At 43.5% G+C, this 25,776-nt stretch overlaps 4 protein-coding genes across 15 annotated transcripts; 2 read left to right on the forward strand and 2 right to left on the reverse strand.

Annotated features, from left to right (window-relative positions):
* The first annotated feature begins 77 nt into the window (after positions 1-77).
* Positions 78-2,437, forward strand: LOC108072212 (U3 small nucleolar RNA-associated protein 25 homolog). Its single transcript, XM_017163273.3, has 3 exons — positions 78-416; positions 473-1,177; positions 1,236-2,437. Exons 1-3 carry the CDS (start codon positions 152-154, stop codon positions 2,369-2,371), a joined length of 2,106 nt encoding a protein of 701 aa, XP_017018762.1. The 5' UTR covers positions 78-151; the 3' UTR covers positions 2,372-2,437.
* Positions 2,438-3,896: 1,459 nt separating this feature from the next.
* SERCA (ATPase sarcoplasmic/endoplasmic reticulum Ca2+ transporting SERCA) lies at positions 3,897-12,906 on the forward strand. 6 transcript variants are annotated; one of them, XM_017163124.3, is made up of 10 exons: positions 6,028-6,315; positions 6,753-6,900; positions 6,984-7,001; positions 7,112-7,194; positions 7,309-9,480; positions 9,543-9,658; positions 9,726-9,962; positions 10,030-10,147; positions 10,220-10,337; positions 12,622-12,906. In XM_017163124.3, exons 2-10 carry the CDS (start codon positions 6,783-6,785, stop codon positions 12,648-12,650), a joined length of 3,009 nt encoding a protein of 1,002 aa, XP_017018613.1. In that variant the 5' UTR covers positions 6,028-6,315; positions 6,753-6,782; the 3' UTR covers positions 12,651-12,906. The 6 variants fall into 6 exon arrangements, with proteins under 6 accessions (XP_017018609.1, XP_017018613.1, XP_017018614.1 ...); XM_017163125.3 differs by lacking the exon at positions 12,622-12,906 and adding an exon at positions 12,055-12,354; XM_017163120.3 differs by lacking the exons at positions 6,028-6,315; positions 12,622-12,906 and adding an exon at positions 3,897-4,029 and having other exon boundaries at positions 10,220-11,764.
* Positions 12,907-13,099: 193 nt separating this feature from the next.
* Positions 13,100-14,752, reverse strand: LOC108072008 (WD repeat-containing protein 47). Its single transcript, XM_017162986.3, has 5 exons — positions 14,593-14,752; positions 14,275-14,432; positions 13,805-14,210; positions 13,522-13,742; positions 13,100-13,464 (listed from the first exon to the last, which is right to left on the reverse strand). Exons 1-5 carry the CDS (start codon positions 14,626-14,628, stop codon positions 13,239-13,241), a joined length of 1,047 nt encoding a protein of 348 aa, XP_017018475.1. The 5' UTR covers positions 14,629-14,752; the 3' UTR covers positions 13,100-13,238.
* Positions 14,753-15,004: 252 nt separating this feature from the next.
* kcc (solute carrier family 12 member kcc) lies at positions 15,005-25,134 on the reverse strand. 7 transcript variants are annotated; one of them, XM_017163064.3, is made up of 22 exons: positions 24,976-25,134; positions 23,508-23,639; positions 21,456-21,647; positions 20,333-20,466; positions 20,184-20,266; positions 20,019-20,121; positions 19,848-19,953; positions 19,647-19,776; positions 19,461-19,579; positions 19,183-19,401; positions 18,965-19,121; positions 18,641-18,900; positions 18,332-18,584; positions 17,911-18,273; positions 17,662-17,848; positions 17,384-17,599; positions 17,214-17,321; positions 16,836-16,889; positions 15,973-16,065; positions 15,539-15,678; positions 15,328-15,467; positions 15,005-15,264 (listed from the first exon to the last, which is right to left on the reverse strand). In XM_017163064.3, exons 2-22 carry the CDS (start codon positions 23,617-23,619, stop codon positions 15,173-15,175), a joined length of 3,261 nt encoding a protein of 1,086 aa, XP_017018553.1. In that variant the 5' UTR covers positions 23,620-23,639; positions 24,976-25,134; the 3' UTR covers positions 15,005-15,172. The 7 variants fall into 7 exon arrangements, with proteins under 7 accessions (XP_017018553.1, XP_017018556.1, XP_017018555.1 ...); XM_017163067.3 differs by lacking the exons at positions 23,508-23,639; positions 24,976-25,134 and adding exons at positions 21,799-21,963; positions 22,611-22,905; XM_017163066.3 differs by lacking the exons at positions 23,508-23,639; positions 24,976-25,134 and adding exons at positions 21,799-21,963; positions 22,590-22,905.
* Positions 25,135-25,776: the final 642 nt, after the last annotated feature.

Below are 25,776 nucleotides of genomic sequence, written 5' to 3' on the forward strand. Positions count from 1 at the left end.
TTTTCTCTGCTCGTCGCAGCTTAAAATATTTAAATAATAGAACGGTACATTTTGGTATATTTTTTCATGCAGCATTTTTAGTATATTCTGCCACGGTCACACATCGCACGTGTTGGATGTTTTTATTTCAACTGAATTCAAACAATTCACAATGAAGCAAAAACACGGGAAAAGCAGGGCCAAGCCGTACAAGAAACCAGTCCCAGCGCGGCGCAATGAAAGGTTCTCCAAGAACTATAGCTTCATACAGCGGAGCAAGCAGATGGAGGAGACGCATCGCAGGGAGAGGGTACCCGCATCAGCGCCGCAGAAGGAATATGAGCCCGTAGCCGAGCTCCTGCCGGAGATTCAGGAAGACGTGGACGAGGCTGGATTCTACAAGCAACTTGTGACGGGATTCAATCACATACCCACAAGTACCCAATTTGACTTCCAGATTGGTACAGAGACTAATGGATAACTCTATTTCCAGGTCACATGCTGAGTTCAAGCACAGACGAGCCTGTTGCCTCCGCACCGAAAAAGAAAATAAAGCCTAAGAAGGATACAGGTTCAGAAAAGCTTAGTGCAGACCTAGAAACTTGTAATTCGTTTTCCAAGCGCTTCGATTTTGAGCTGTCCACAGAGAACATCAACGATTTGATGGCCAAGAAAGATGTCAAGTCCATCAAGAGTAACTGGACTGCGTTGGGCAACGTGAGGTTTGAGATTCCGCAACTATCCTCGTCCGATATCAAAGACCACCCGGAGTGCTGTGAACCCAAAGAAATTGCCACCTCCGCAGACCTTCAAAGATTGGAGGTAAAACAGTCTATTTGCGGAAACGCCACGCTCCCGCTCACCGCCCTGCAGTCTGAATTGTTTTACATTGCGAACAACTATCAGGACCTGTACTATCCCCAGCGAAGCCACGCCAATGCCGAGGAGATCCGATACGTATATTGCCTGCATGCACTTAATCACATGCTAAAGGTCAGATCGCTTATATTGCGCAATAACGAAAAGGTTTCGGCTTTGGCCAAGTCCATGAAATTGTCGCCCAACGAAATCTCCATACCGGAGAGTTTCCGAGACCAAGGACTGAAGCGGATGAAGGTGGTGTTCATTGTGCCATTTCGGGAATCAGCCCAAAGGATAGTCAACACAATCGGGGATCTACTGTTTGGAAGCCAGGATGGTAAGTCACCCAGGTAAGCCCACTGAAGAACAGAATCTCAATACAGAATCTCCTACAGATAAGGCTAGAAACAATTCGATTGCCAACTATGAACGTTTTCTTGGAGATTACTCTGGGAACACGATATACTTCCCAAAAACTAACCCCAAGCCGGTGGATTACGAGCAGACCTTCAGTGGCAACACAGATGACAACTTTAAACTGGGAATTCGTTTTACCAAGAAGACAATGTCTCTCTTCTCCGATATGAACTCCTCCGATATGCTAATCGCGTCTCCTTTGGGACTGAGGATGCTCGTAACGGACAAGGATAATGACTTTGACTTTTTGAATTCGATTGAGCTGCTAATAATTGACCAGGCCGAGCTCTTTCTGGCCCAGAACTGGGAGAATCTTCTCCATTCGCTGGACCACCTGCACCTGCAGCCGCAGAAGCTGCCCGATACCAATTGCCAGCGGGTTCGGACGTGGTGCCTGAGTGGAGCGTCTAGCTTCTACCGCCAAACGCTTTTGTTCTCATCACATGAGCTCCCAGAGTTTCGGGCGGTGCTCAATGGTAAATGCAATAACTACCAGGGAAAGGTAAGAATTGCCAATCTGGTTGAGCAGGGCGACATACGCAACGTGCTCACGCCGATCGAGCAAGTTTTCCAGCGAATCAGTTGCTCCAATGTGGAGGCAACATTCGACGATCGCTTCCAGTATTTCGTCAAGCATATTATGCCCCAATTCAGCAAGCCAGGATTCTCTCACTGCATGCTGTACGTGCCCAGCTACTTTGATTACGTACGGATACGAAACCATTTCAAGACCGAAATGGTCAGTTTCGTGCAGATAAATGAGTATACAAAGAAAGAAAAAATTTCCCGGGCGAGAGATATATTCTTTCACAGCGGAGCGTCTGTTCTACTATACTCGGAAAGAGCACACTTCTTCCGGCGCACACGAATTAAGGGTATCCGGAATTTGATTCTATACCAGCCGCCCAATTTTCCCCACTTTTACTCTGAAATGATCAATTTGATGCTTGAATCGAATCAGAATCCGCGGGATGGCTTCGGGGAAGCGATGTCCGTGAAAATTCTATACACAAAATATGACCTTCTCAGCTTAAGTAATATTGTTGGCAGTGAAAATGCTGTCAAATTGACCTCGGGAAAGAAGGATTCCTACCTATTTTCGACCAAGTCATGAGCATAAACTGCGGATGTGTACATACTTACTTTAGTTGCAAGTAAATTAAATCCTTTTAAAAGAAAAACCAAAGTAAATGATAATTTTTATAATGGGTTTTTTGGTTTGGGGTCTATTTTTGGCCTAAAATTGCTACGTGTGACGTAAATATATTTAAAATGGTAGGTGATTGATCTGATGTTAAGGGTAGAGAAGGAACCGCTTCTGTCTGGTTTCTCTTTTTCCCATTACGCAATGCTGAATAAATGAATAATTAGCAAATGGTTGTACAATCAATTCGAGCCAATTACAGGTAGATTGCCCTGTTCCTTCCCAATGAACGATAAACTGTTGATAAGGATTTCATTACTAATTAGTAAGAAGGTTTGCCCTTTTGATTACTTTTAAATACAAGATAAATATAACTTGGCAAACTTACTGCCTTACCACCACGATATGACCATGATGATGAAATGAGTTTTTCAAACTTCAGGAGCTTTGGTTATCGGCGGTACTTTATCATATTCAAACCCGATTTCCAAGTCTTAAAATAAACGAAACATTGGGGACTGCATTGTCATTTATTAATATTTCTCATGATATATATATGGATGTCTGTCTGTGGCTAAGGTAGCTTATAAAAGTTCTGGTAAAATAGTTGCCAAATGCATATTTATGGCTGCTCTATGAAAAGTCGTAATAGTTGCTGTGCACAAAGCGGATATCATACGGAAAAACGTGTGCGGAGAGCGAGAGCGCTCTTGCCAACTTTCGAGAGACATTACAAGACTATTTTTATGCGCCTAAAACGACGACGGCTGCCAGTCTCTGGCTGAAATTGGGGAAAAAGCTGAAAAGGCCAAAGAAAGAAATGTCTTAGGCCTCTGACCGAAGTGTGGATACCCTTTCTTGGACATTGAAATATTGATATTTTAAGTATAGGGAAAACTAAAAGGGAATTAGGAACTACCTTAAGTTAACTATGGAAAATCAACTAATTCTATACCAAATATCCAAGGTAAGGATGCTTCGATGAAGAGGTCCTTCTCCAATGCAAATACCATATATTAAAGAAATGCACCCTTGAGTACCAAACCCTTTGGCCTGATCTACTATCTTCCCCTGGTTTTGTTTTTAAAAATAACTATATCTAGATATTAGACAAACACACGTGCATTTTTTGAAATAAGTTTACACTCACAGGCACAGGCATAGGCACGGGCACGGGCCCAAGTGATCATCTCCCCACATTGCTCTAGACTTTTTCGTATCTGTGCGCTCCCAAAGATACGTATATTTATCTATATACACTTGTATATATCTCGGCACAGTATATCTTCTTCGGCGGATCTCGGCGAAAAAGCACGACGAGCAAAAGCAGAAGCAGACCGAGAACCGCCGCCAACAATCGGATCTCGGATAGGTGGTAAGTGCTCAAAGTTTGTGCGTGCTAAAAGTATTTTCCCGGGGCCAAAATAGAGAGTGTATGTAGTTTTGGGAATTTTGCCAAAATATATGAATTTTGTAATTCAAATAGACACTCTCATCGAGCAGCGTTCTCCTTGCGTTCAGTTGCCGTTGATCGTTATAATAGCGCGATCTTTGTGTTAGCTCTTGGTCTTCCGACTAAAATAAATTTTTATTATATAATAACGGAATTTTTACTAGGAATAATAATTGTAAGTTTTGTTGATTTGTTTTCCGCAACAATTCCAAAGCGAATATCGCAGTGATTTACTCCAAATTCAAGTAAAAAAAAAAATACAGATACAATATTCCCAAAAAAAAAAAAATCAAACCAAAAATCGAAAATTGTACAAATGTTTAACGGCGCGCTGAAAAAGTTATACGAAAACCTACATCTCTACATATGTACATGCTTACTACACTCGAAAAACTGTGTTTCAAAGTGCTTCCCAGTTTGGTTTCTGCCTGCAATCCCAGTTGAATTCCCCGCCAACTCAGATATATACTCAATCCTACGACGAATCCAAAATGTCCGTAAGGGGAACGTATACAGTGAGCAACAACCTCGACCTCCGGAGTCGAGCTGAAAAATTTTGAATGTCACCAATACGAAGGCACCAGAGTACCACAAATATAGATCCGATCCGACACAGATGTAAAGTTCCCACCAGTGGTGTGTCCTACATGGCCGCGCAGAGGTGTATCTGTGATCGAAAATCTGATTATGCAATACCGCTGGGAAATGTTCGAATGGCAAAAGTTGACTGCAGCATGTCAGTGTTGTACCCAAAGAGTATTCGCCAGGAGAACACGTTCAAAGGCACACCACCTCGAACCTAAACAAGAAAAAACCCTCAACCTGCTTATTTTATTTAGTGGTTAACCTTAGTAAGTGCCCCAAAAAATCATATTGTGGAGCAATGAAAAGTTTATAAATATCCTAGACCCGGATCTGGGCCAGAGTGAACTTGTCATTTCGAACATCAAAGGCCCTAATTCCCAGTTCTTGGCCAGTGTCATCTTGTCATTTCAAACACCAGCAGCAGTAGCTACCTATTCCATCTCATCCACGAATTATACAATTCATCGGTGGGATTTGATTTGTCATTCGAAATTATAAGACTCGGAAGCGCGGGGTACCGCGAGGCCTCGCGTCTCACAGAAATGTCGACATCCATTAGAATGCTCAAAATATCGTGAGCCGTTAAAACGTACATATATCCCCGAGTATTTCTCCCTACGTTCGTCTCTCTGTATATGTACTTTCATACTTATTTATGTGTTTTCCCTAGTACATATCTTTATATGTACGAACGTTCAAAATTGAGCTTGTATTTTTCGGGTGCTAGGACTCTATTTATAGACCATCTCGGACAGAGGCGATTTTTTTTTGCTTTGCTCCATAATGCACACGTATGTATAGACCTACACAAGCAGATGTCATGAGTATATTATAGATATATAGACTAAACGCCTATATACAATAAGTATGTTTGTAGAAATACGTCTATCTGTTCGAATATAAGCATTTGCCAGCACATTTCTTTGACAATCTTCGGAACAAAAGTAACGGCTTCTGGGGCGGGAAAGCCCCGTAAACCCGTTATCACGAGTTACGTGGGTCAAATGCACCTTTTCCGAAGGTAACATTCATATATTGCTGTGCTGGGAAAGTTGGCTGGCTTTCAATATTTCCCGTATGGCCTGATTCTGCTGTCTGAAATTCGAAATTTAAAATTGTCGCTGCTAGAAAAAATACCTGGCAGCACCCAGATCTATTTATTGCGGGCTCTTGATCTCATTAATTTGAGCACAAGAATGGTCTTCGCTTGACAATATTGTTGTCTCTTTTCCCCGCCTTATGGAATTATGAAAAGCGAAAGAGAGAGGAAACTGTGATAACGATTCAATTTCGCTACTCACCAAACCTAACGGATTTTTGAAGCCGGAAACTCACCAGTTAACTATCGGCTTTTGCTCGGCAATTATCGATAGCGCCGGCTATCGCATTCGAGTTGTGCAAATCCAACGCTTCGTTTCTGAAATACACGTAATATTTGAAGGTGCAATTAAGTTTAAAACCACAGCCATTGCTAATTTTAATACTAGTTCGCTGAAGGTTAGGTACGATTAACGTAACTGCGGCGATAGACGTTTTAAGTCAGCTCTGCCTGCGAATAATGTCGTGTCATGTCAGGTAGAACGGCGGCGACGGCCAGTAATGAGCGGCCCGAGAGACTTAGTGCAATAGTTATCAGCAGCACACATATTTAGAAAACAGCGCCATGGGATATAATATATAGAAAATCAGTGGGAAAAAGTACTTAACACGCAGTGCGTTCGTTGTTTTTATATGTGGATTGCGCAGCACCAGCACACGCATTGCAGAGTCCCTACAATTTAATTGCGTTCCGGTGAGCCCCTCGCAAAAACTGCGTCTGTTGTGCGAAGTGACACGTGTGTGAATCTCATAGGCGAAGCGGAGACGGGCGCCCAGGGTAATGCCAATGTTCCAGCATGTTCTCCGGACGGAAGGGGGCAAAACGAGACGGGGGTCCAGTCCGGAGATAACTACGTCAATTGGCCGCGTTTAATAGTGGCCAGAAAAGTGCCTGCAAAATTTGCATATTACGCTTGTATGTACCCGTGCCCGTGCCCGTGCCCGTACTCGTACCTGTGCCCGTGCCAGTGCACATGCACATGTATGTATGTACATGGCCAGCCTAATGAGGTAGTTTTAACTGCAAAAACGGCCATACAAGCGTAAATTAGGTACATAAGACGTACATCGTGTGCACACTTATGTACATTTGCTATTCCAGTCAGCACGGCGCATTATCACCGAACAAAAAACAGAAACAGCAACGGAATAAAATGTGTGCTTTTGCTTTGTGTCTACTTTCAAACCCCCTTCCGGATCGATCGATGGATGCAGGCTACTGAACGAAGAGGATAACGAATCAAAATGGAAGACGGTCACTCGAAAACCGTCGAGCAGGCTCTCAACTTTTTCGGAACGGACGGCGAGCGCGGCCTCACTCTCGACCAGATCAAGACCAACCAGAAGAAATATGGACCCAACGGTGAGTCGACGACGACGGAGGTGGTGTGAGCCCCCCTATGAATCGACGACTGACGTGTTTGTTTTGCTTGCTTATCGTTACAGAGTTGCCGACTGAGGAAGGTGCGAAGTCAATCCAAGTCCCAGACCAAGTCCACAGCCCCTCTCCTCTGCGTCCCCGCCCCATATCCATTGCGTGACTGCATTCTAATTAACATTGTTGTTTTCTACAGGAAAGAGCATCTGGCAGCTGGTCTTGGAGCAGTTCGACGATCTCCTGGTGAAGATTCTGCTTTTGGCAGCCATCATCTCATTTGTAAGTCAAGTCGCAATGATGCCCGCATTGGTGGAAATCATCCCCTTGATTTGGCGCGAATAAAAAGAACCCTCTTTCCACTCCCTCCCCTCTGCTCCTCGATCTCGTTTGCAGGTTCTCGCGCTGTTTGAGGAACACGAAGAAACGTTCACTGCATTTGTAGAGCCCTTAGTTATTTTACTTATTCTGATAGCCAACGCGGTGGTGGGAGTATGGCAGGAGAGGAACGCCGAATCGGCCATCGAAGCGCTCAAGGAGTACGAGCCAGAGATGGGCAAGGTGGTGCGTCAGGACAAGTCCGGCATCCAGAAGGTGCGCGCGAAAGAGATCGTGCCCGGTGACCTCGTTGAGGTCTCCGTCGGCGACAAGATCCCCGCCGATATCCGCATCACCCACATCTACTCGACCACCCTTAGGATCGATCAGTCCATCCTCACCGGTGAGTCGGTGTCTGTTATCAAGCACACCGATGCCATTCCCGATCCCCGCGCCGTCAACCAGGACAAGAAGAACATCCTGTTCTCCGGCACCAATGTGGCCGCTGGCAAGGCCCGCGGTATCGTCATCGGCACTGGCCTGAGCACCGCCATCGGTAAGATCCGTACCGAGATGTCCGAGACTGAGGAGATCAAGACTCCCCTGCAGCAGAAGCTCGACGAGTTCGGTGAGCAGCTGTCCAAGGTTATCTCCATCATTTGCGTCGCCGTGTGGGCTATCAACATTGGCCACTTCAACGACCCCGCCCACGGTGGCTCCTGGATCAAGGGCGCCATCTACTATTTCAAGATCGCCGTCGCTCTGGCCGTGGCTGCCATTCCCGAGGGTCTGCCCGCTGTCATCACCACCTGTCTGGCTTTGGGCACCCGCCGCATGGCCAAGAAGAACGCCATCGTGCGCTCCCTGCCCTCCGTCGAGACCCTTGGCTGCACCTCCGTCATCTGCTCAGATAAGACCGGCACACTCACCACCAACCAGATGTCCGTTTCCCGCATGTTCATCTTCGACAAGGTCGAGGGCAACGATAGCAGCTTCCTGGAATTCGAGCTGACTGGCTCCACCTACGAGCCCATTGGCGAGCTCTTCCTGGGTGGCCAGCGCGTCAAGGCCGCTGACTACGACGCCCTGCAGGAGCTGTCCACCGTCTGCATCATGTGCAACGACTCTGCCATCGATTACAATGAGTTCAAGCAGGCCTTCGAGAAGGTCGGCGAGGCCACTGAGACCGCCCTGATTGTGCTGGCCGAGAAGCTGAACAGCTTCAGCGTGAACAAGTCCGGCCTGGACCGCCGCTCCGCTGCCATTGCCTGCCGCGGTGAGATTGAGACCAAGTGGAAGAAGGAGTTCACCCTGGAGTTCTCCCGCGATCGTAAATCCATGTCCTCGTACTGCACCCCCCTGAAGGCCTCCCGTCTGGGCACTGGCCCCAAGCTGTTCGTCAAGGGCGCCCCTGAGGGTGTCCTCGAGCGCTGCACACACGCCCGCGTCGGAACCACCAAGGTGCCTCTGACCTCGGCCCTGAAGAGCAAGATCCTCGCCCTGACCGGCCAGTACGGTACTGGACGCGACACCCTGCGTTGCCTGGCCCTCGCCGTTGCCGATAGCCCGATGCGTCCCGATGAGATGGATCTGGGTGATTCCACCAAGTTCTACCAGTATGAGGTTAACCTGACCTTTGTCGGTGTCGTTGGCATGCTGGATCCCCCCCGCAAGGAGGTCTTCGACTCCATTGTTCGCTGCCGTGCCGCCGGTATTCGCGTTATTGTGATCACTGGCGACAACAAGGCCACTGCCGAGGCTATCTGCCGTCGTATTGGTGTGTTCACCGAGGACGAGGACACCACTGGCAAGTCCTACTCTGGCCGCGAATTCGATGACCTGTCCCCCGCCGAACAGAAGGCTGCCGTCGCCCGTTCCCGCCTTTTCTCCCGCGTGGAGCCCCAGCACAAGTCTAAGATTGTTGAGTTCCTGCAGGGCATGAACGAGATCTCCGCCATGACTGGTGATGGTGTGAACGACGCCCCCGCCCTGAAGAAGGCCGAGATCGGTATTGCCATGGGCTCTGGTACCGCTGTCGCCAAGTCTGCCGCCGAAATGGTGTTGGCCGACGACAACTTCTCCTCCATCGTGTCCGCCGTTGAAGAAGGTCGCGCTATTTACAACAACATGAAGCAGTTCATTCGCTACCTCATCTCCTCCAACATTGGTGAGGTCGTCTCCATCTTCCTTACTGCCGCCCTTGGTCTGCCCGAGGCTCTGATTCCCGTTCAGCTGCTCTGGGTTAACTTGGTAATTTTATTATTTGAATAATTTATCGATTTAAAAATTAATATTCCCTTTTTAACGCGCAGGTTACTGACGGTCTCCCAGCCACAGCTCTTGGCTTCAACCCACCTGACTTGGACATCATGGAGAAGCCACCCAGGAAGGCCGATGAGGGTCTCATTTCCGGATGGTTGTTCTTCCGGTATGTCCGCATTGTCTACGAAGATAATTGAATTATTTCTGACTGCGCTTTCAATTTCTAAACTAAGCTACATGGCTATTGGCTTCTATGTGGGCGCTGCCACTGTTGGTGCCGCCGCCTGGTGGTTCGTGTTCTCCGCCGAGGGCCCCAACCTAACCTACTGGCAGCTGACTCACCATCTGTCCTGCTTGGGCGGTGGTGACGAATTCAAGGGCGTTGACTGCAAGATCTTCAGCGATCCCCATGCCATGACCATGGCCTTGTCCGTGCTGGTAACCATTGAGATGTTGAACGCGATGAACAGGTGAGTTTTTGCTGTTGTTGAGATAGCGCCAGATAAGAACCCAACGATTACTCTTTGTTTCGCTTAGCTTGTCTGAGAATCAGTCGCTGATTACCATGCCCCCATGGTGCAACTTGTGGCTGATTGGATCAATGGCACTCTCCTTTACTCTTCACTTTGTTATTCTTTACGTCGATGTCCTCTCCGTAAGTACCGATAACGTACCGATATAAGCCTTCACGAGGAATGCTAATCCTTGTAATCTCATCCTTTCTTAGACCGTCTTCCAAGTGACACCGTTGTCTGCTGAGGAATGGATAACTGTGATGAAATTCTCAATTCCTGTAGTTTTATTAGATGAGACACTGAAGTTTGTTGCTAGAAAAATCGCAGATGGTGAGAGTCCTATATATAAGATGCATGGCATTGTGTTAATGTGGGCTGTCTTCTTTGGCCTGCTGTACGCTATGATGCTTTAAGAATTATAAAAATAATTATAATCCATAAGCCCAACTTCATTATTCTAATTTCTAGTATAAAAGTGTTACTAAATATAAACAGAAACAAACAAAAGAACAACCCCCGAACCCACAGTTATATACTACATCTAACGTAACGCCTCTAACTCCCATTGAAAGTTTGTTCCAAAGAATATAACTACTGATTTTCAAAACCAACCCCCCCGGTATCACAGAGATCGACTGGTGATACCCAAAGGATGGGCCTGACTGACTCACTCCCTTCTTTGGCTTTTGGCTTTGAACAAACAGCGTTGAAAATATCAATATATATTTTCTATATGAGCTAACGATTTGTCTAACACACACGTACACGTACACCCTGTTTGTATATTAAATTAAATTTAGCAGGATTGCTTTTTGTACATACAATGCTATATAGACACTTAAGAGAGGAGTTTCGCGTCCTTCTATATATTTCAATAGCGTTAGTTAGCCCTTTGTCGTGTATCATTTTCACTGGGTTGTTGCCAAAAAGAAAGGAAGCGAGAAAATATATGGTAGAGCTGGCAAAAAATCGACTTGTGCTTAATATTTTAGAAAATAAAACATTTTTTTATATTTATTTTCGAAACCGAATAGAACGTTTTGAAATATTAATAGATCGATTTTTCCCAGCTCTACTAGTTGGCTGTTTGAATAGGAACCAAAATTTATTTCATTATACAATCCGTAAAGTTCGTCTCTGTGTTTAGTAACTTAAATATACTGAAGAGTAGGCTAATTGCGGCAAAAGAACAAAAAGAAACCTTTTAATTGAAGTATGTTTGTGTGTTTTTGTCTTATAAAATAAAATCATTAGACCATCTTACTTAAATCGAATCTAATTTGTACGTGCTGATTGTTTTGAGAGATTCCAACTAAGCGTCCTAATTTACAATACAAAGTGTTACAAAGAGTATTTTTTCTTAGTTTATCAGTCGAGTTAATTGTCTCCCGTGGCTCCTTGGGAAATATACAAATATTGGTTATACTTCATTCCATAACTTTAAGAATTATTTTGAGCACAAGATATTAAGTAACACGGTTCACTCTTGACACTGGCAGCGATTGTATGTCCATTATACGAGCAAGTGGGTGGGAAAACAAGGAGCAGGAGCAGGGTCTCTGGCGAGTAGGAGGGTTTCATTGGCAGAAAACTTTGTAGTCTACGTCAGAGCCTCGTTTGTAAGGAGTTAAGCACATCCTTTTAGCATTTGTTTAGAGAATACCTAATTAAATTAACATTATATACATAATATACTCTGTTATACGATTAGAGACGCTGTGAATTGATTAAACAAAAAGAACTACCAACACACCTAACTGTAAAGAAAATAAATTATGCAGAACTAAAAACCGTGCTCTGTGCTCTACGACAAAGCCCCCGCGAGAGGGGAGAGGCGGCACCCGGAACAAGCTAACGTTGGCCGCTTCACAAGCTATAGTATCTACATCTAAATACATGTTTTTAAATTCCGTTTTGCTTGCACGTGCACGAGACTCGTCGATCGATCCTGGCTGATTGGCACCGACGACTTGATATGATACCCCCTGCCCCCCACCTGCCAACCAACCTCTCATCTCTCAATGAAATATTCTTATTTTTTATACAGTCAATCCCAGATTTCATTAACTCTGGACACCCCGATTAGTTACCATAACACAAATTGAATCCATCCCTCCTGCTTTAGAAAAGTACGTGCAGTTATTATTATTATGTCCGAGAGTGCGCCCAGAATTCGATGTAATTGAACGAAAAGAACAACAATCGCTGTACATTATGGTCTATTATTACATTAACGCACTCTCAACGGCGTAAACGAGAGAAACAAAAAACACAGATTTGAAATTCAGCATGTAAGATATCTAAAAACGTAAAACGAAATAATAAAAACAAGAAATCCGAAAATCCACCCGAGCACCCCACTCCCTACTAGGCTGTAAGTATGTGAGCCCACCGAGTCTGCCAAATTCCAGAGTTTCGGAATACGCAGATCGCTGATCGATGCCGCTTCGCTGGTCCCCCCCGAACAAAAAGAAACCCCTGTGCGCAGAAGTCCAATCCTCCCTCTGCATTTGTCCATCATCCATGAGTTTTGGTTTGCCTTCCGCGTTGGCTAGTTCCCCCCCAGAGACTAGAGGAATGGTAATAATCGTTTGCCCGTGTGTACTCACTGTAGTTCCTGACGTCGTCGTCGACAAGTGGTAACGGTTAGGACCACCACCTTATGACCGATACGAGAGTGTGGAAAAGAATGATGTGAAGGAGGACAACAATTTTTCTGCCTTTATCATTCGTGTATTAATCGCTAAGCCAGCCCTGTTACTTGCAACTGCAACATTAAAAATCCAACATAAATCAATTATTTGCTTTAGAAAGTAAAAAAAACATTACATGTGGAAACTGTGGGTTTAGTAAGAACGGATTTAAATAAATAAATATATACCAAATATATAAATTAGAATGTTGCCTTTTTATTTCCCCCCAAGTCCTTGCTTTATCAAGGAGTCCTTCAAGCAGAGACCCATATGGATTCTCAACTAAGAGGAAAGGATTTCAGTTCTGATCCAAAGCAGACTTCAAGATGAACCGAATATCTTTTGGTATCTACGATTTCCGCTCCAAACGGAAGCATTAAAAATATTCCAGGAATCAACCAAGTTTAAGTTGAGTTTTATTTAATAAATTAAGATCAGTCTGACCAACAACAAGTGTGCGCATGTTGATCTATTCTGCACAAAATACAATATTGACAACGAAGTTAAAGCCGTTAATTAGATCCAATGCCTCAGAGTATTACGAAGGAGGTAGGGCCCATAATGTGGCCGTCTTGTCTGCCGACGTGGAGATGAAGGAGAATTCGGTTGGATGCCATCGGATGGTGATGGCCTTGTCCTTGTGCTCCGCCACCACCACCGAATTCAGCTCATGGGCGAGATCACCCTGCAGATCCGTCAGCTTGACCGAGTTGTCGTAGCTGCAAGTCAGCATATAATAGGCGGATGGGGAGAAGCGGACGCACCTTTAATGGGATGGAGGTTACATTATGGGTCTTGTTTTTGAAAAATGTATAATTTACCTTATTTCAGCGCTGTGGGGATAAAAACGCTGTATGGGTCGGTTGCCTCGGATGTCGTACAGAACGCAAGAGCTGTCTGCGTGTCCTGAAACCAGAAGTCTGCCCGTCGGATCCACACACACTGCAGTCACTGCCGAGTTCTCCAGGCCCTCCCTCCTCTCGTGATCCAAGGTGTTGACCGAGACGTTAACTCGCAGATCCCAGAACCGTATCGTTTGATCCTTCGGGAGATTTAATTATCCACCATTATATTCAACTCGGAATTAAGGTGTTAGGGACTTACCTGCGATCCCGAAACGAACATTGCATTATTCCAGCTGTAAAGGGACAGAATGTGACCGGAATGGCCGGTGTAGGCCTGGAAGGGCGTGCCGGTTCCGCAGTCTGTTATATAGATCTTGCAATCGCCGGCGCCGCCACTGGCCAGAAGTCGAGACTTGGTGGACGAATCGTCCAGGAAGCACATGTCCCGCACGGTGCCGTCGTGCATGTTGAGCTCGATCTCGTGGCCCACCAACTGGTTGGTATCATTGTTGAATCTCATGTACTTGATGGTCTTGTCGTTCGATCCGGTGGCAATGAGCTCCCCGTCCCGCGACCAACACGTGCAGTAGATGGAGCCGCGATGGTGTTTTGTCCGCTTGCAGAGCACGGATGGCGGATACACCGTCGACGTCTGCTGGCCATGTCTGCGATGGAAACCGAATTAGCACTCTGAAAGCACAAACGCCCTAAGGTTAATCACTTAATTACCTCAGCTTGGTCAGTTGGGGATACTGGCAGATGCGGAATGTCTTGGAGTTGGAGCCCACCGCGTACAGCTTTCCATTTGGATGAAAGTCAACGCTGCGAATGGCCTGAGAGTCCGACAAGGTGGTGACCGCCTCGAACTGCGGTCTTTCTACATCGCCCTGTGGCGGCAAAGAAAGAATATTATGGGGGGGAAAATCATCAACAAATCAACCCAAATGCATATCTTTCGGCTCTTTTGTTTGACGGATACCAAAAAGTTGCTTGCGTGTTCAAAATAAACAGAAAGGTTTTCACACACCAGGCCCGGGAAATACGAACCCTTCTCAAGTCCAGGTCCTTAGCCTCAGAATTCATGAATCTGGTTTACGATGTGGAAGGAAGATCTCCGGAGAATTTCCAATGTTCTTTGAGTATTTTTTAGAAATTTCAGTCGGTCGGACGAGCCTACTTTGCCCACACAAATTTCTCAGCCATCGAAAGGTAATAAAACGCACAACTCCGCTACGCTTGGAATAACAAAAGTCGGGAGAAACGCTCGAGCCAGTGTTGGACAGGGCACACTCGGCGTTTCTACAGATGTGTATCTCGGCGCTCCAGAGCATGTAAAAGATACATTTGAAATTTTAAGCTACTAGTAACTATAAGCGTAACCACAGACAACGAATAATATCTGCATTGCTATGGCTGCACCTGGAATGGGGAAGAACCCTTTACAATAAAATCCATACGATTTATTATTGTTACAATTTTTTGATATTTTATTTACGTAAAAATAAAATATTTGGACATATGATTGAATATAACAAATTAATAACCTTCTTTTTAAAAATTTGATTGATTCTTAAACTTGTCTAGTGTTGTTGCGAACTCTTATAAAACTGAGCGATTAATGCTCTCTTTAAGAGTAAATTGTTATAACTTCTCGGCCTCCGCCACGTACCATTAACACTTTCTCGAGGCCCTCTGTTAATACCTCCAGAAATTCCATATCTACAAGAGGGAGAAGTATCGGTTTAGGTTTGCTTTGTGAGTATTTCTAGGTGAGGATCTTACAATTGCTTTCACGCTCCGCTCTCACTTCCCTAGGTGGTCCTGGTAAATTCATTATGACCAACTGGGCATCCTGTGACTTTTCTACAATAACCTCGTTTAGTTTTATTGCTGTGTGCATGCGACGAACATTGAACTCATCCCTGTGAAAGATAAATGCGTAAATTAATTAGAAACTTGTCCTGGGAATCGAACACTCGATGCTATGCCGTACGGTTTCACACTGGACTTGTAGTCTCCTCCGTCGTCGGCTTTTTCTGTCGATTCATCCTTGCTAGATGTAGTCTCGGGTACGTCCCCATTCTCGGGACCATCCAAATCAATTGAGTTACGTTTCTCGTCGTTCTGAGAATCCTGCAGAGGAGTTAAAGTCAAAAACACCATTACATCCCGGATGAAAGAGTTCCCAAATTAGAAATGACAAAGTGCCGTTGATTTAAAAAACTAAACACTTTATGTAAAAATCAAAAGTGGTAAAAAGCCAACCAAAAACGAATATCAACCAAGGAATATTCTCAATTTTCATCTACATGGCTTCTTATGGGGCTTACTTAACTATACTGTAGTATTATTATAGGTATGCTTATGTACATTTACGAGATATTAGAGACAATATGGTAACTAAATATCTTAAAAAGCAGTACATACGTGGTGTTGTATTTCTTCTATAGTTGGATCGGCGAAGCGAACTTTAGACGCCGTTTTGGTGGCGTCATAATGGTGGTCTACAATTGTTTGAACCTGAAAATGTTACCAGTATGAGGAGCATGAGAAAAATAGGTTGCAGAAGAGTAGACTAGAGAGGGCCAATATCAGTGGAGGAGCGGTTAGCTATGTAGTTCTCGGGATGCATACCACTAAGCAGATACATATATATTCGTAGGATTGGGCCTGTCCCTAGCAGTTACATATCGGGATACATTGATATTGAAGATACCAGAGATATATCTTTTGAATTGCTGAGCACAACAATTATTTTATATTAAGCGGTTATAGTGCCTTAAGTATTCAAAAAGCTTTTTAAATTATAACAAACGGGGAATCGTTTTTAAAAATTGTGGGTTAAAAAACGTTGTGGATTTTAAATAAACTTAAATTGCAGCCGAAAAGAAAGGCCACAAAATATAATGACACCTTTTTGACTTTAAAGTAATATTTTTAATTGTATCTCTTAGTTAAAGATATTCTTATGATAGAATTATGCTCGGAAGTTTCTCTGCTGATAAAGGCTACTACTATTAAAGCATTTCCAATAGTTTGGTGTGGAGAGTAATTTACAATTTCGATAGATAGTTACAACAGATAGAAGAGAGCGTGAGCATAGCAACATGGTACATTGACACAACAACACTTAGGAGTTGATGATATGTATGTAGTATGGAGATGAAGATGGATCACACACATGCTGCTGCTGCACCGATGAGTCGAGTCGAGTTGAGTTGGACACAGTCAGGGGGAATAATAAGTTTGTATCTGGATATATTTATATGCATTCTGTTTATACTCTTTACCAAAGACATTTTATTATCACTGGGAGTTTCCTTAAAGTCCATTATAGTCTGAACCTTTTGATTTTCGATAAATATATAAATTGTTAGGTTTTTAATTTGGTTCTCAGAAGTAGTAATGTGATTAATTCGCAAGAATACATGAGAAACAAAGGCCAACATGATGGTTTTATCTTAATAATTACTCAACTCAAGAGACGTAATCTTCAGAACGGAACGAATTAAATAACTATAGGCTAATAAAGATTAAAGTAAACGCAAGTATAAATGTGCAGTATGGTCGTACAAATCAAATAACAATGAGCGTTGGATGTTCTTAACTTTTAAGTATTACAGATGTCGTGAATCGATGGGGCTTCTGGAAGCCTAAACACTACTTACCACTTTGGAGTTTTCTTTCTTATTTAAACCTAATGCTCTTAGCATCTGATTACGCTGCTCCATCATGAGTGTCCTCTCGTAGGTGTAGGCAGAGATGTCGCTATTGTTCTGTTTGGGAAAGAATATTTGTAAATACTGGCAAAGTGTGCTGCATCGCTAGCATTGCCTACCATCTCAACCACCTCGACATCGGCCTCGATTCGGAGATGGTACAGGAATGTCTTTAGATCCTTCTTCATTTGAATCGAATTGTCCTCGATTTGAGCAACTGTGAAGATCCTCAGCTTGCAATTGCGCCAAGTGCGGTGTTGCTTCAGCAGGAAGGGCAGCAACATGAGCAGGCCACCGTCGTGGACAATCCACCAGATGTCAATGTTGCCACCAATCTGAATTGGGATTTAAAAGGTAAATATAAAACACAGTAGGGAGTGTCTGCGGTAAATACTACTTTGTGGTTTGACTCTGGATAGAAGTTGATGCCCTTGGGCACCATGAGGGCCATGTGACAGGCGGACACGGTGCGGACCGTCTGGATGAACGTCTTCCAGCTGTTGCGGCCCTCCTGCCGCCAGCTATAAGGCCAGCCAATGATGACTGTGTTGGGCTTCATGCCACCCAGTCCAATGGTTTGGATGCTGCAAAACGATTTCCGATTTCAATGCAAAACTCTTCAACTATGACTTTACCCTGATCTTACACTGAACTGAGGCCTTCGCCAATTTGTTGGGCGACAAGGACATCGCAGAATCCCTTCACCTTCTCGTCGGTCATGTACTTGCGCAACGTGGATTTGGCATCCACGGCCTTGTTGGATATCTTGGTGTGGTCGCCCTTTATCACAGACACACAGATCGTCAATCCCTTGCCAGCTTTCAGCTGGGTGGCAAACGAGAATATCTTCCTGTACTTTGGCAATAAATTGTCGTTGAGCTTCGATAGCACTAAAATTTGGGGACGCCAATTTTTCGTATGCGGTGGGCCTTCCTCCAGACGTAGGAGCGAGTACCTGGCGGCAGTGAGAGCCATTCCACGAATGCCATCACCCCACTCCTTTTCAGCGCTGCAATTCGGATCGATTTAGCACGAGTCAAGTGCCTCTTTTGGATATTCACACTCACCCTCGGTACTCAATGTATTTGTAGATAATGATGGCCATTCCCATTGCAATCAGGGCAAAGTACCAGGACGTCATGATCATGACGGATATGCACAGGGTCAGGCCGATCAGCGACAAGCTCCAGTGATAGAACTTGAAGCGTGGTCTCCAGTTGGGGGTCCTCAGCAGGGTTTGCACGGCACAGGCCAGGTTAACAAAGCCATAGCACATGAGGAAGAACATGGACAGCAAGGGGGCCAGCAAGTCCACGTTGCCTGAAGGTATACAAGGTGTTAGAGTGTCTAAAAAGAAACCCTTGTTAAGGACTTACCCAGCAGAATGCCGCACTGACAAATGCAAATGGTCAGGAGCAGGGCACGGGTGGGCTCGCCACGACTTGAGGACTTGGCAAAAGGAGCCAAGAACGGGATAATCTCATCTCTGGCTATCGCCTGCAGCAAACGGGGAGCACCGGTCAGACTCTGAAGGCCAGCTCCCAGGGTGGACAGGAAGGAGCCAATCAATATGACCCACTGATTTGGCCAGGCAATGTTTGCAACAACCAACTTGCCACCGATCGATTGACCGAATCTTGGGAATAAAGGAAACGGTCAGCAATACGTTCCCGATGAAGACGAAAGCCCGCTGTACTCACTTATCCCTCAGCAGGAGATTATCCACGGTGCCGGCGAAGAACATTACGCTGGATAGGTAGACGGTACTGGTGGTCAGAATGGCACATATCGTTCCAATGGGTATACTCTTCTGAGCGTCAGCCAGGTCGCCCGATCGATTGGATCCAGCCATAATGCCTGGGTATAGTTTCGATACATTTAGCTCCGAATAAAAATATATCTGATTAACTCCTCCTACCTGTGACCGATGGGAAGAAGATGCCGATGAGCAGGGTGAACGATGTGGTTATATCCGCCATGATCTGATTGTATGACTGGTCATTGGTGTTCTCGATATCGATTGCGTTTTTGCCGTAGGATATGAACTGTCCCTTCTCCAGAAACGAGGGGAAGATGTTGTCGTAGAAAACGCCGCTAGCCAGACCCTTGATGCCCTTCACCTTGGTCACATTGTTAGCTGCGTGGAGCCATGATTAGAGCCAGCTGAAGACGTATTTGCATTGGGTAGGGCCTTACCTAGGTAGTATTCCTCGCATCTACCTTCTGGGCAGTATATGTCGCGCAAGAACGTGTCTTCCTTTGTGCAGTTTTCAATGGGGATGTCCTTCAGAAGGCGCTTACCCAGAACACACATGCTGCAATGAGGGAGCAGATGGAGCGCTCAAGGATCATTCAAAGGGAAAGTAATTAAGGCATACTTACTATAGCTTTTCGTTGCCATGGATATTGTCAAATATTCCCACATACACCGCTATTATCGACAGGATGACACAGGCCAAAGCCACCGTTGCGAACTTATTGACGAATTTCACGCCCACAAACACGATGAGACCTTAATGGGACAACCGACATTAACGTCTTCTCTTAGCGTAACTGAAACTGAATGTCAAGTGCTTAACTCACCCATAAAGATGAGCAGTAAAGTGCCGTAGACCCTGAAATTGTTATACATCGCATCGGCATCCTTGGTGAAGTCCCCGAATATCGATGCCCACGGCGCCATGTATGTCTGCAGACCATGAACATTATTTATGTAATGGATGGTTTCAAGTTTATGTATTTTTCAGAACCCACCAATACGATTTCCACCGCACCGACGATGTACATCGCCGCTGCTAGTGTGGTGCCCGTATAAAACAACATCCCCACCGCTCCACCAAACTCAGGGCCAAGGGATCTGTTCAAGGGAAAACTCAATTAAAAATGCTTTCACTTTATAGCCATCGTATAAAAGGTTACCGTGATATCATGAAGTAGCTCCCTCCCGCCGGCACCACTCCATTCGTTGCAATGGCCGACATCGAGATCGCGGTTAGCATTGTCTGGAAAAAGAGTTCATAAACGTGACCAAGAGGGTTTCATGGGGTAAGGGGCGGGCGCTCGCTTACCACACAGCAGCAGGTCAACACAATTAAGAATCCACACACGGCGCCAGCCGTTCCAACAACCCATGTTAATCGAATGAACAATATGACACCAAAGATATTTTGAATGCATGGCAAGAACACTCCAATTAGGGTACCTTTAATCGAGACATTTGATGGCCATGTTTGTTAGTGAACTCTGTACCACTTGTTAAATAATTTGATTATTTTTTAAGCATAATGAGTGCCTCAGAGGGTAGAAAATGCAATATCCCACAGATTCCATAAATGTACTAATAATTTATATTATATAAAACAAGAAAGAAGGCTAACTTTGGCCAGCCAAAGTTTGTATAGCCTTGCAGGTAACAATTAAAATATATCATAACTAAGCCAAAAATGCATTAATTTCGATTCGGAAAGCAGTTTTGTGTTAGTTTTTATCAATTTAAAAAAACTGCATACCAAATTTAAAATTTTAAGAAATCTAAATTTTTTGCCATTTTTGCAAATTTTAATGATGTTACCCCTTATAAAATTTTTCAAAAATGACAAAAAAAATCGATTTCTTCCGGACATGTCTAGAAAGTTTCCCCTGTTGATGCTGATCAAGAATATATATGGTTTATAGGGTCGAAAATGATTCCTTGACTTAGAAAAATATTATTTTGTATTATAAAATCTGATTTTCTTCACTGCGTTGCAAACTTCTGACTGAAATTATAATTATATTATAATAATAAATATTAAAAAGTATTCAGACGATAAGAAAAAGGAAACTATCGCAAAATACTCGTAATTATTCTTAGAAACAATATGACTACAGTCTCGCTAAATGTTTGCCAATGGGCTAAGAAAAGAGTGTTTGGGTTTTAAAAACCGAGTTACAAATGTTTACCCCGTTGACGATAATATTTCATAAGTTATATATACATATATCATTAAATCATATATTTCATAAATTCATTCTGAAGAATGTGATCAGCCAATGTATATATGGAATCCCGCATTGAGGAGATTAAACTAATCATCCTTCCACAGCTTTGTGAGGCTGAGGGTATTGCATTTTTTATATGTAGTTTTGTGTTGTGAATGCCTTTCAATATGAGAAAAACAACCAAGTTAATTAACTTGTGGCGAAACATACCCATTCGAGCCGATGGAGCTGCCGGCTTTGCATCGGGATCGGTGGCCGCTGGTATCGTGTTTTCATAATTGGCAATTGATGAAATGAATGTTGATATATGGGGCCTGGTCGCCAAATCATCATCGTAGAGATAAAGATTTGGGTCGATGCTGGACTTCTGGTTCTCTTCAGCCCTGTGGATATCACCTGAGTCTGTGAAAAGGTAAATAAAAGTAAGGAATTTGTATAATTATGCAATACACCTAAATATAACCAATAAACTTAATAAAGGGTGCTTAAAAAATGAGGAGTCCTAATTGTTAGGAATATTAATAGAATATTATTAATTACTGATTCGCGCTACCTTCATTTTTTGTGTCGTGAACTGTACCATTGTGTTCGGATGGTATTATTTCCATTTCATCCGAATCATCTTTTGCATCTTTGTTACTTTGCATGTTAACGTTGTGTGTTTGGCTTCAAACTCTGGGCTCTATATTGCACTTTTCTCACTTAAAATTAGGTAACACTAGATGTGGAATGCGAACGAGAATTTACTTAATGGCCATAGCTTAAAGGGGACTCGGATGGGAACTCTGCACATATTTCATCTGCATTAGCATTATATAACCGTAAGGCGTGGCCGATTCGGCGGCAGTGTATATATCCCGCACATATCTCTGCTACACACACTCGAGATTTGGGACTTTGGGCAAGGAATGGATTTTTTTTTTCTTTTGAGCGGGGGAACTCCCCCGGGTAGCTCCAGAGGTGAGTGTGGATTTTAAATGAGCAGGAAACGGGATGCTGCTGAAAGGGGGATGCTGTGTGCACTCGCAGCCACGAAAGTTGTGCCAGCAGCTCAGGCCTGGCACAAAAAAAAAGTATGTAACCGATTAATTTAGGTCAAGGATTTTCAAAGCCCGACATCTTGGGGCGGTAAATAGGCGTCGTCGTAGTCTTACTTTTTGCCGTAATGCGGCAGCAAAAAAAAAAAAAAACAGAAAAATGAAACGGAAAAGAGCAGAGACGGAGGCTGCAGCAGCAAATTGTTACGAAATGAATAGCTCAACGCCTTTGCAGGGGAATGCAGGGAAAAACAGTCTAGAGTTCGTCATCCGATTGTGATTTTTGGATTCCGGGGACAGCACACACTTGGTTGGTAATTGAACGCACTTTTATCCATGTATGTATTTGATTATTGTTAGAATTTCGTCGATTGTTAAAGTATGGTTTTGTTATATGTTAAAGGTGCTCAAAAAGAAGTCGCTTTTCATGTTTTTTTTTTTTTTTGTTATTTTTGTATTTTATTTTATTTTTGGTTTTGTATTATTCGAAAGAAGATTCTTTCCAAAAATTATGTTAGGCGAGAGCGAAAACGCTCAGATGTATGCTACTTTTCGTTCGGATTAATAGAAAAACTAAGAAAAACTGTTGGTATTCGGCCGAATAAAAATTATGTTGCCCAGGACCCTGAGCGTTCGTTCAATTGAGATGAAATCGAAAGCTTTTGTCGTCTACACACATTCTTAATACACACACAGACTCCTCCAGCCACCGAGAGAGTGAGAGAGAGAGCGAGAGCGGAAGCCGAGAGCGACAGTGCAGGTGTATATTCATTCCTTGGCCCACCACTTGGCCAGGACATCCAGCAGCCCAGCAGCAGCACGGCACTCTCGCCCAGCATCCGCTGGAAAGGCAAAAGCTGCTCTGCCTGGGCTCTCTCTCCCGCTAGGAGCTTTCCACAGGTACAAGGAAAGGGAGCTTTGCCTTACAGCTGCTGCGAGGAAATGTGTCAGCAGGGCATCCAGGACTTTTACAAATTGGGGCAGCGCAGGATTGAATTGCAGGCCCATAAGCTCTATATCTGCCACTACAGTAGTCTTTCGATAGAGGGTCAAAATCTAAGCAGCCTGTTTTAAATCAACTTGAAGCTACAGCTTAGGAAAAAGTCCTTAAAGTGGCATATTTTCCCAGTTTCAAACTTCACATTGGAAATGGTATAACCTCTTGTACATTACTATTTTAAATTAATTATAATATAATCGAAAAGGAACCTAAAAATGAACTCACCTAGCGTTTCATCGTGGATGTCGCCGAGAAGTTTTCCACTCGCTGATTCATCCTGTTGATAGTCCAATACGGTGTCTTCGTCTGCTTTTGTGACTTGAAATCTATCTGGCATATTTGTTATTTTAAGGCACTCTAGAAGGGAGACGAATAGTCATTAATATAAACACTTCTTATCAGAAATCAAACGAAAAAAAATCAAAACGATCAAAGGCATGCCCGACGATACCAGAAACACGTAAACTCCAAACCTAATAAACTGTTAAGTCAGGTCATTTATTTTCCCGGCGATAATAATTCCATTTTGGTTTAGAATGGGATATATCTGATAAAGCAGCATAAAGGCTTCATACTTTCTTTTTCCTTTTATATCTGCCGCACCTTGCATTTGATAACCCGTGATCGAAGATACCGTTAGTTCCGGGAGGCCGAATCACATTATTTGCATAATATTAGTAGTATATTACCACATGACCAACTAACACAAACTAATTCTGCTAAGATGACTTAACCAAAAAGCAAACCTTCAGGTTATGCTCCATTTTCAGGTCAGATAAAAAGTTGTTTTTCGATCTTTTTGCGATTATCGGTTTACACTCTGGTTGTGAGCACAAGATAACGGTACTGCTTATTCTCAGGCGTTATGTTATGTCACGGGTTTGATTATATAACCGGGAAATAGCATGTTTCTACCTAAAAAATATATTGGCAGATAAAGAAGATACAACCTTTTATATAACCGCTTTATGGGCGGATACATTTTAAACAGCTGACTGCATGAAATCCTGCCCGAGTGCGAACAACACTCAGCGCCACTGTATTTTTTAGCATAGCGCGCCACTGATAAAGGGAAAATAAATACCAAAACAAACATGCATATACCATTTAGTCATGCAGCCACAGCAAGTTTTGGGGGGGGAAATCAGAGGTTGCTCAATTCCCTATCACTTAAAGTCCATGTAGATACACAGGGACGACGACTCTTGGCTGCAAATATGTATGTACACACGGCCAAGAGAGTGAGAGAGAGAGCTTATCGAGATCAGTTCTCATCTCGGCTTGACCCGAAAACGAGCTCCAGTGGGGGGGCTCATTGATAAGTTCTTAAATCTGTACTCATCGATTGGGGTTCGCTGCACCTGCATATGTACATCATTCCGCAGATTAACATATCTACACGGCCAGTACACAAAGAACTGCATGCAGATACATTTATATCTACGATGTACAAATGTAGATATGTATGCAAAGGATGACTGGAATCGCGCATATTATCTAACATTGATGGATTAAAGGGTTCTGTTCGATCCGTGGGTCAGCCTGCGGCCCAAAGAGAAGCAGTCCCCAACAAGAGACACACAATCACACATTCATACATACGCCAATGTACATCGGGAATGCCTCTGATACGGGGGGAAAATGTAATGTTTACGCGCAGCCCCAGACACAGCACGAATTTTATTCCATTTACTTGAGCAAGCGCCTTGAACTCGCAAATCACCGACGATCCACTGTGTGCTAACTAACACGTCCTTTCTGCTCTGCTTTTTTTTTGTGAAATTTATTAACTGCTCCTCCTCTCCAGCTTATTATTAGTGAACTTTTCAATTGTACGAATAAAATAAAACTATCATATTAAAGGCGCATGAGTAATACAAAATGATTTTCCACTGTATATACTTTGGAATCGCGAGTTGGGGGAAAGACTGTTGTATTAATGAAAAGTGTAATTGAAATCAAATGTAACGCATAGGGGACGCATGAATACCGATTGTATTTTGGAAAACCAATCCGCCAGTGATATATTTATTGCAATTAGCACCCTAATTCCCATGATACCATTTTATGATAATTTCTCCTTCGGCATTTGTGAACGCACGAAATTACTGTTTCTGTGCAAAGTTTATAAAGCAGTTAAAAAACGCCCGCGAACTATGTGTGTTACAAACATACATAAATAAATATGTTTATATGTAAATACGAATAGCATGTTGCCAACTTGAAGATTTATTGAAAATATTTCATCAAGTACTAAATGTATTTGCAAACAAAATTGGCGGAAACTTATGGTATTTTACCAACAATTTTTTTCTTTGACATTTTGACAAATCTATTCTTTTGTCTGGTAAATGCATGAATATTATTGTCGAATTAACAACAGCCATGGCTAAATATGCAAAACACTTTAAAATTCGCTATGTGGAGAGTTCTTAAAATTTACATAGGGCTGCAGTGCATATGCGATAGTTGTAATGAAATCCATGAAAGACCG

The sequence above is a fragment of the Drosophila kikkawai genome, chromosome 2R (assembly GCF_030179895.1).
Source record: "Drosophila kikkawai strain 14028-0561.14 chromosome 2R, DkikHiC1v2, whole genome shotgun sequence".
NCBI classification, from domain to species: Eukaryota; Metazoa; Arthropoda; class Insecta; order Diptera; family Drosophilidae; genus Drosophila; species Drosophila kikkawai.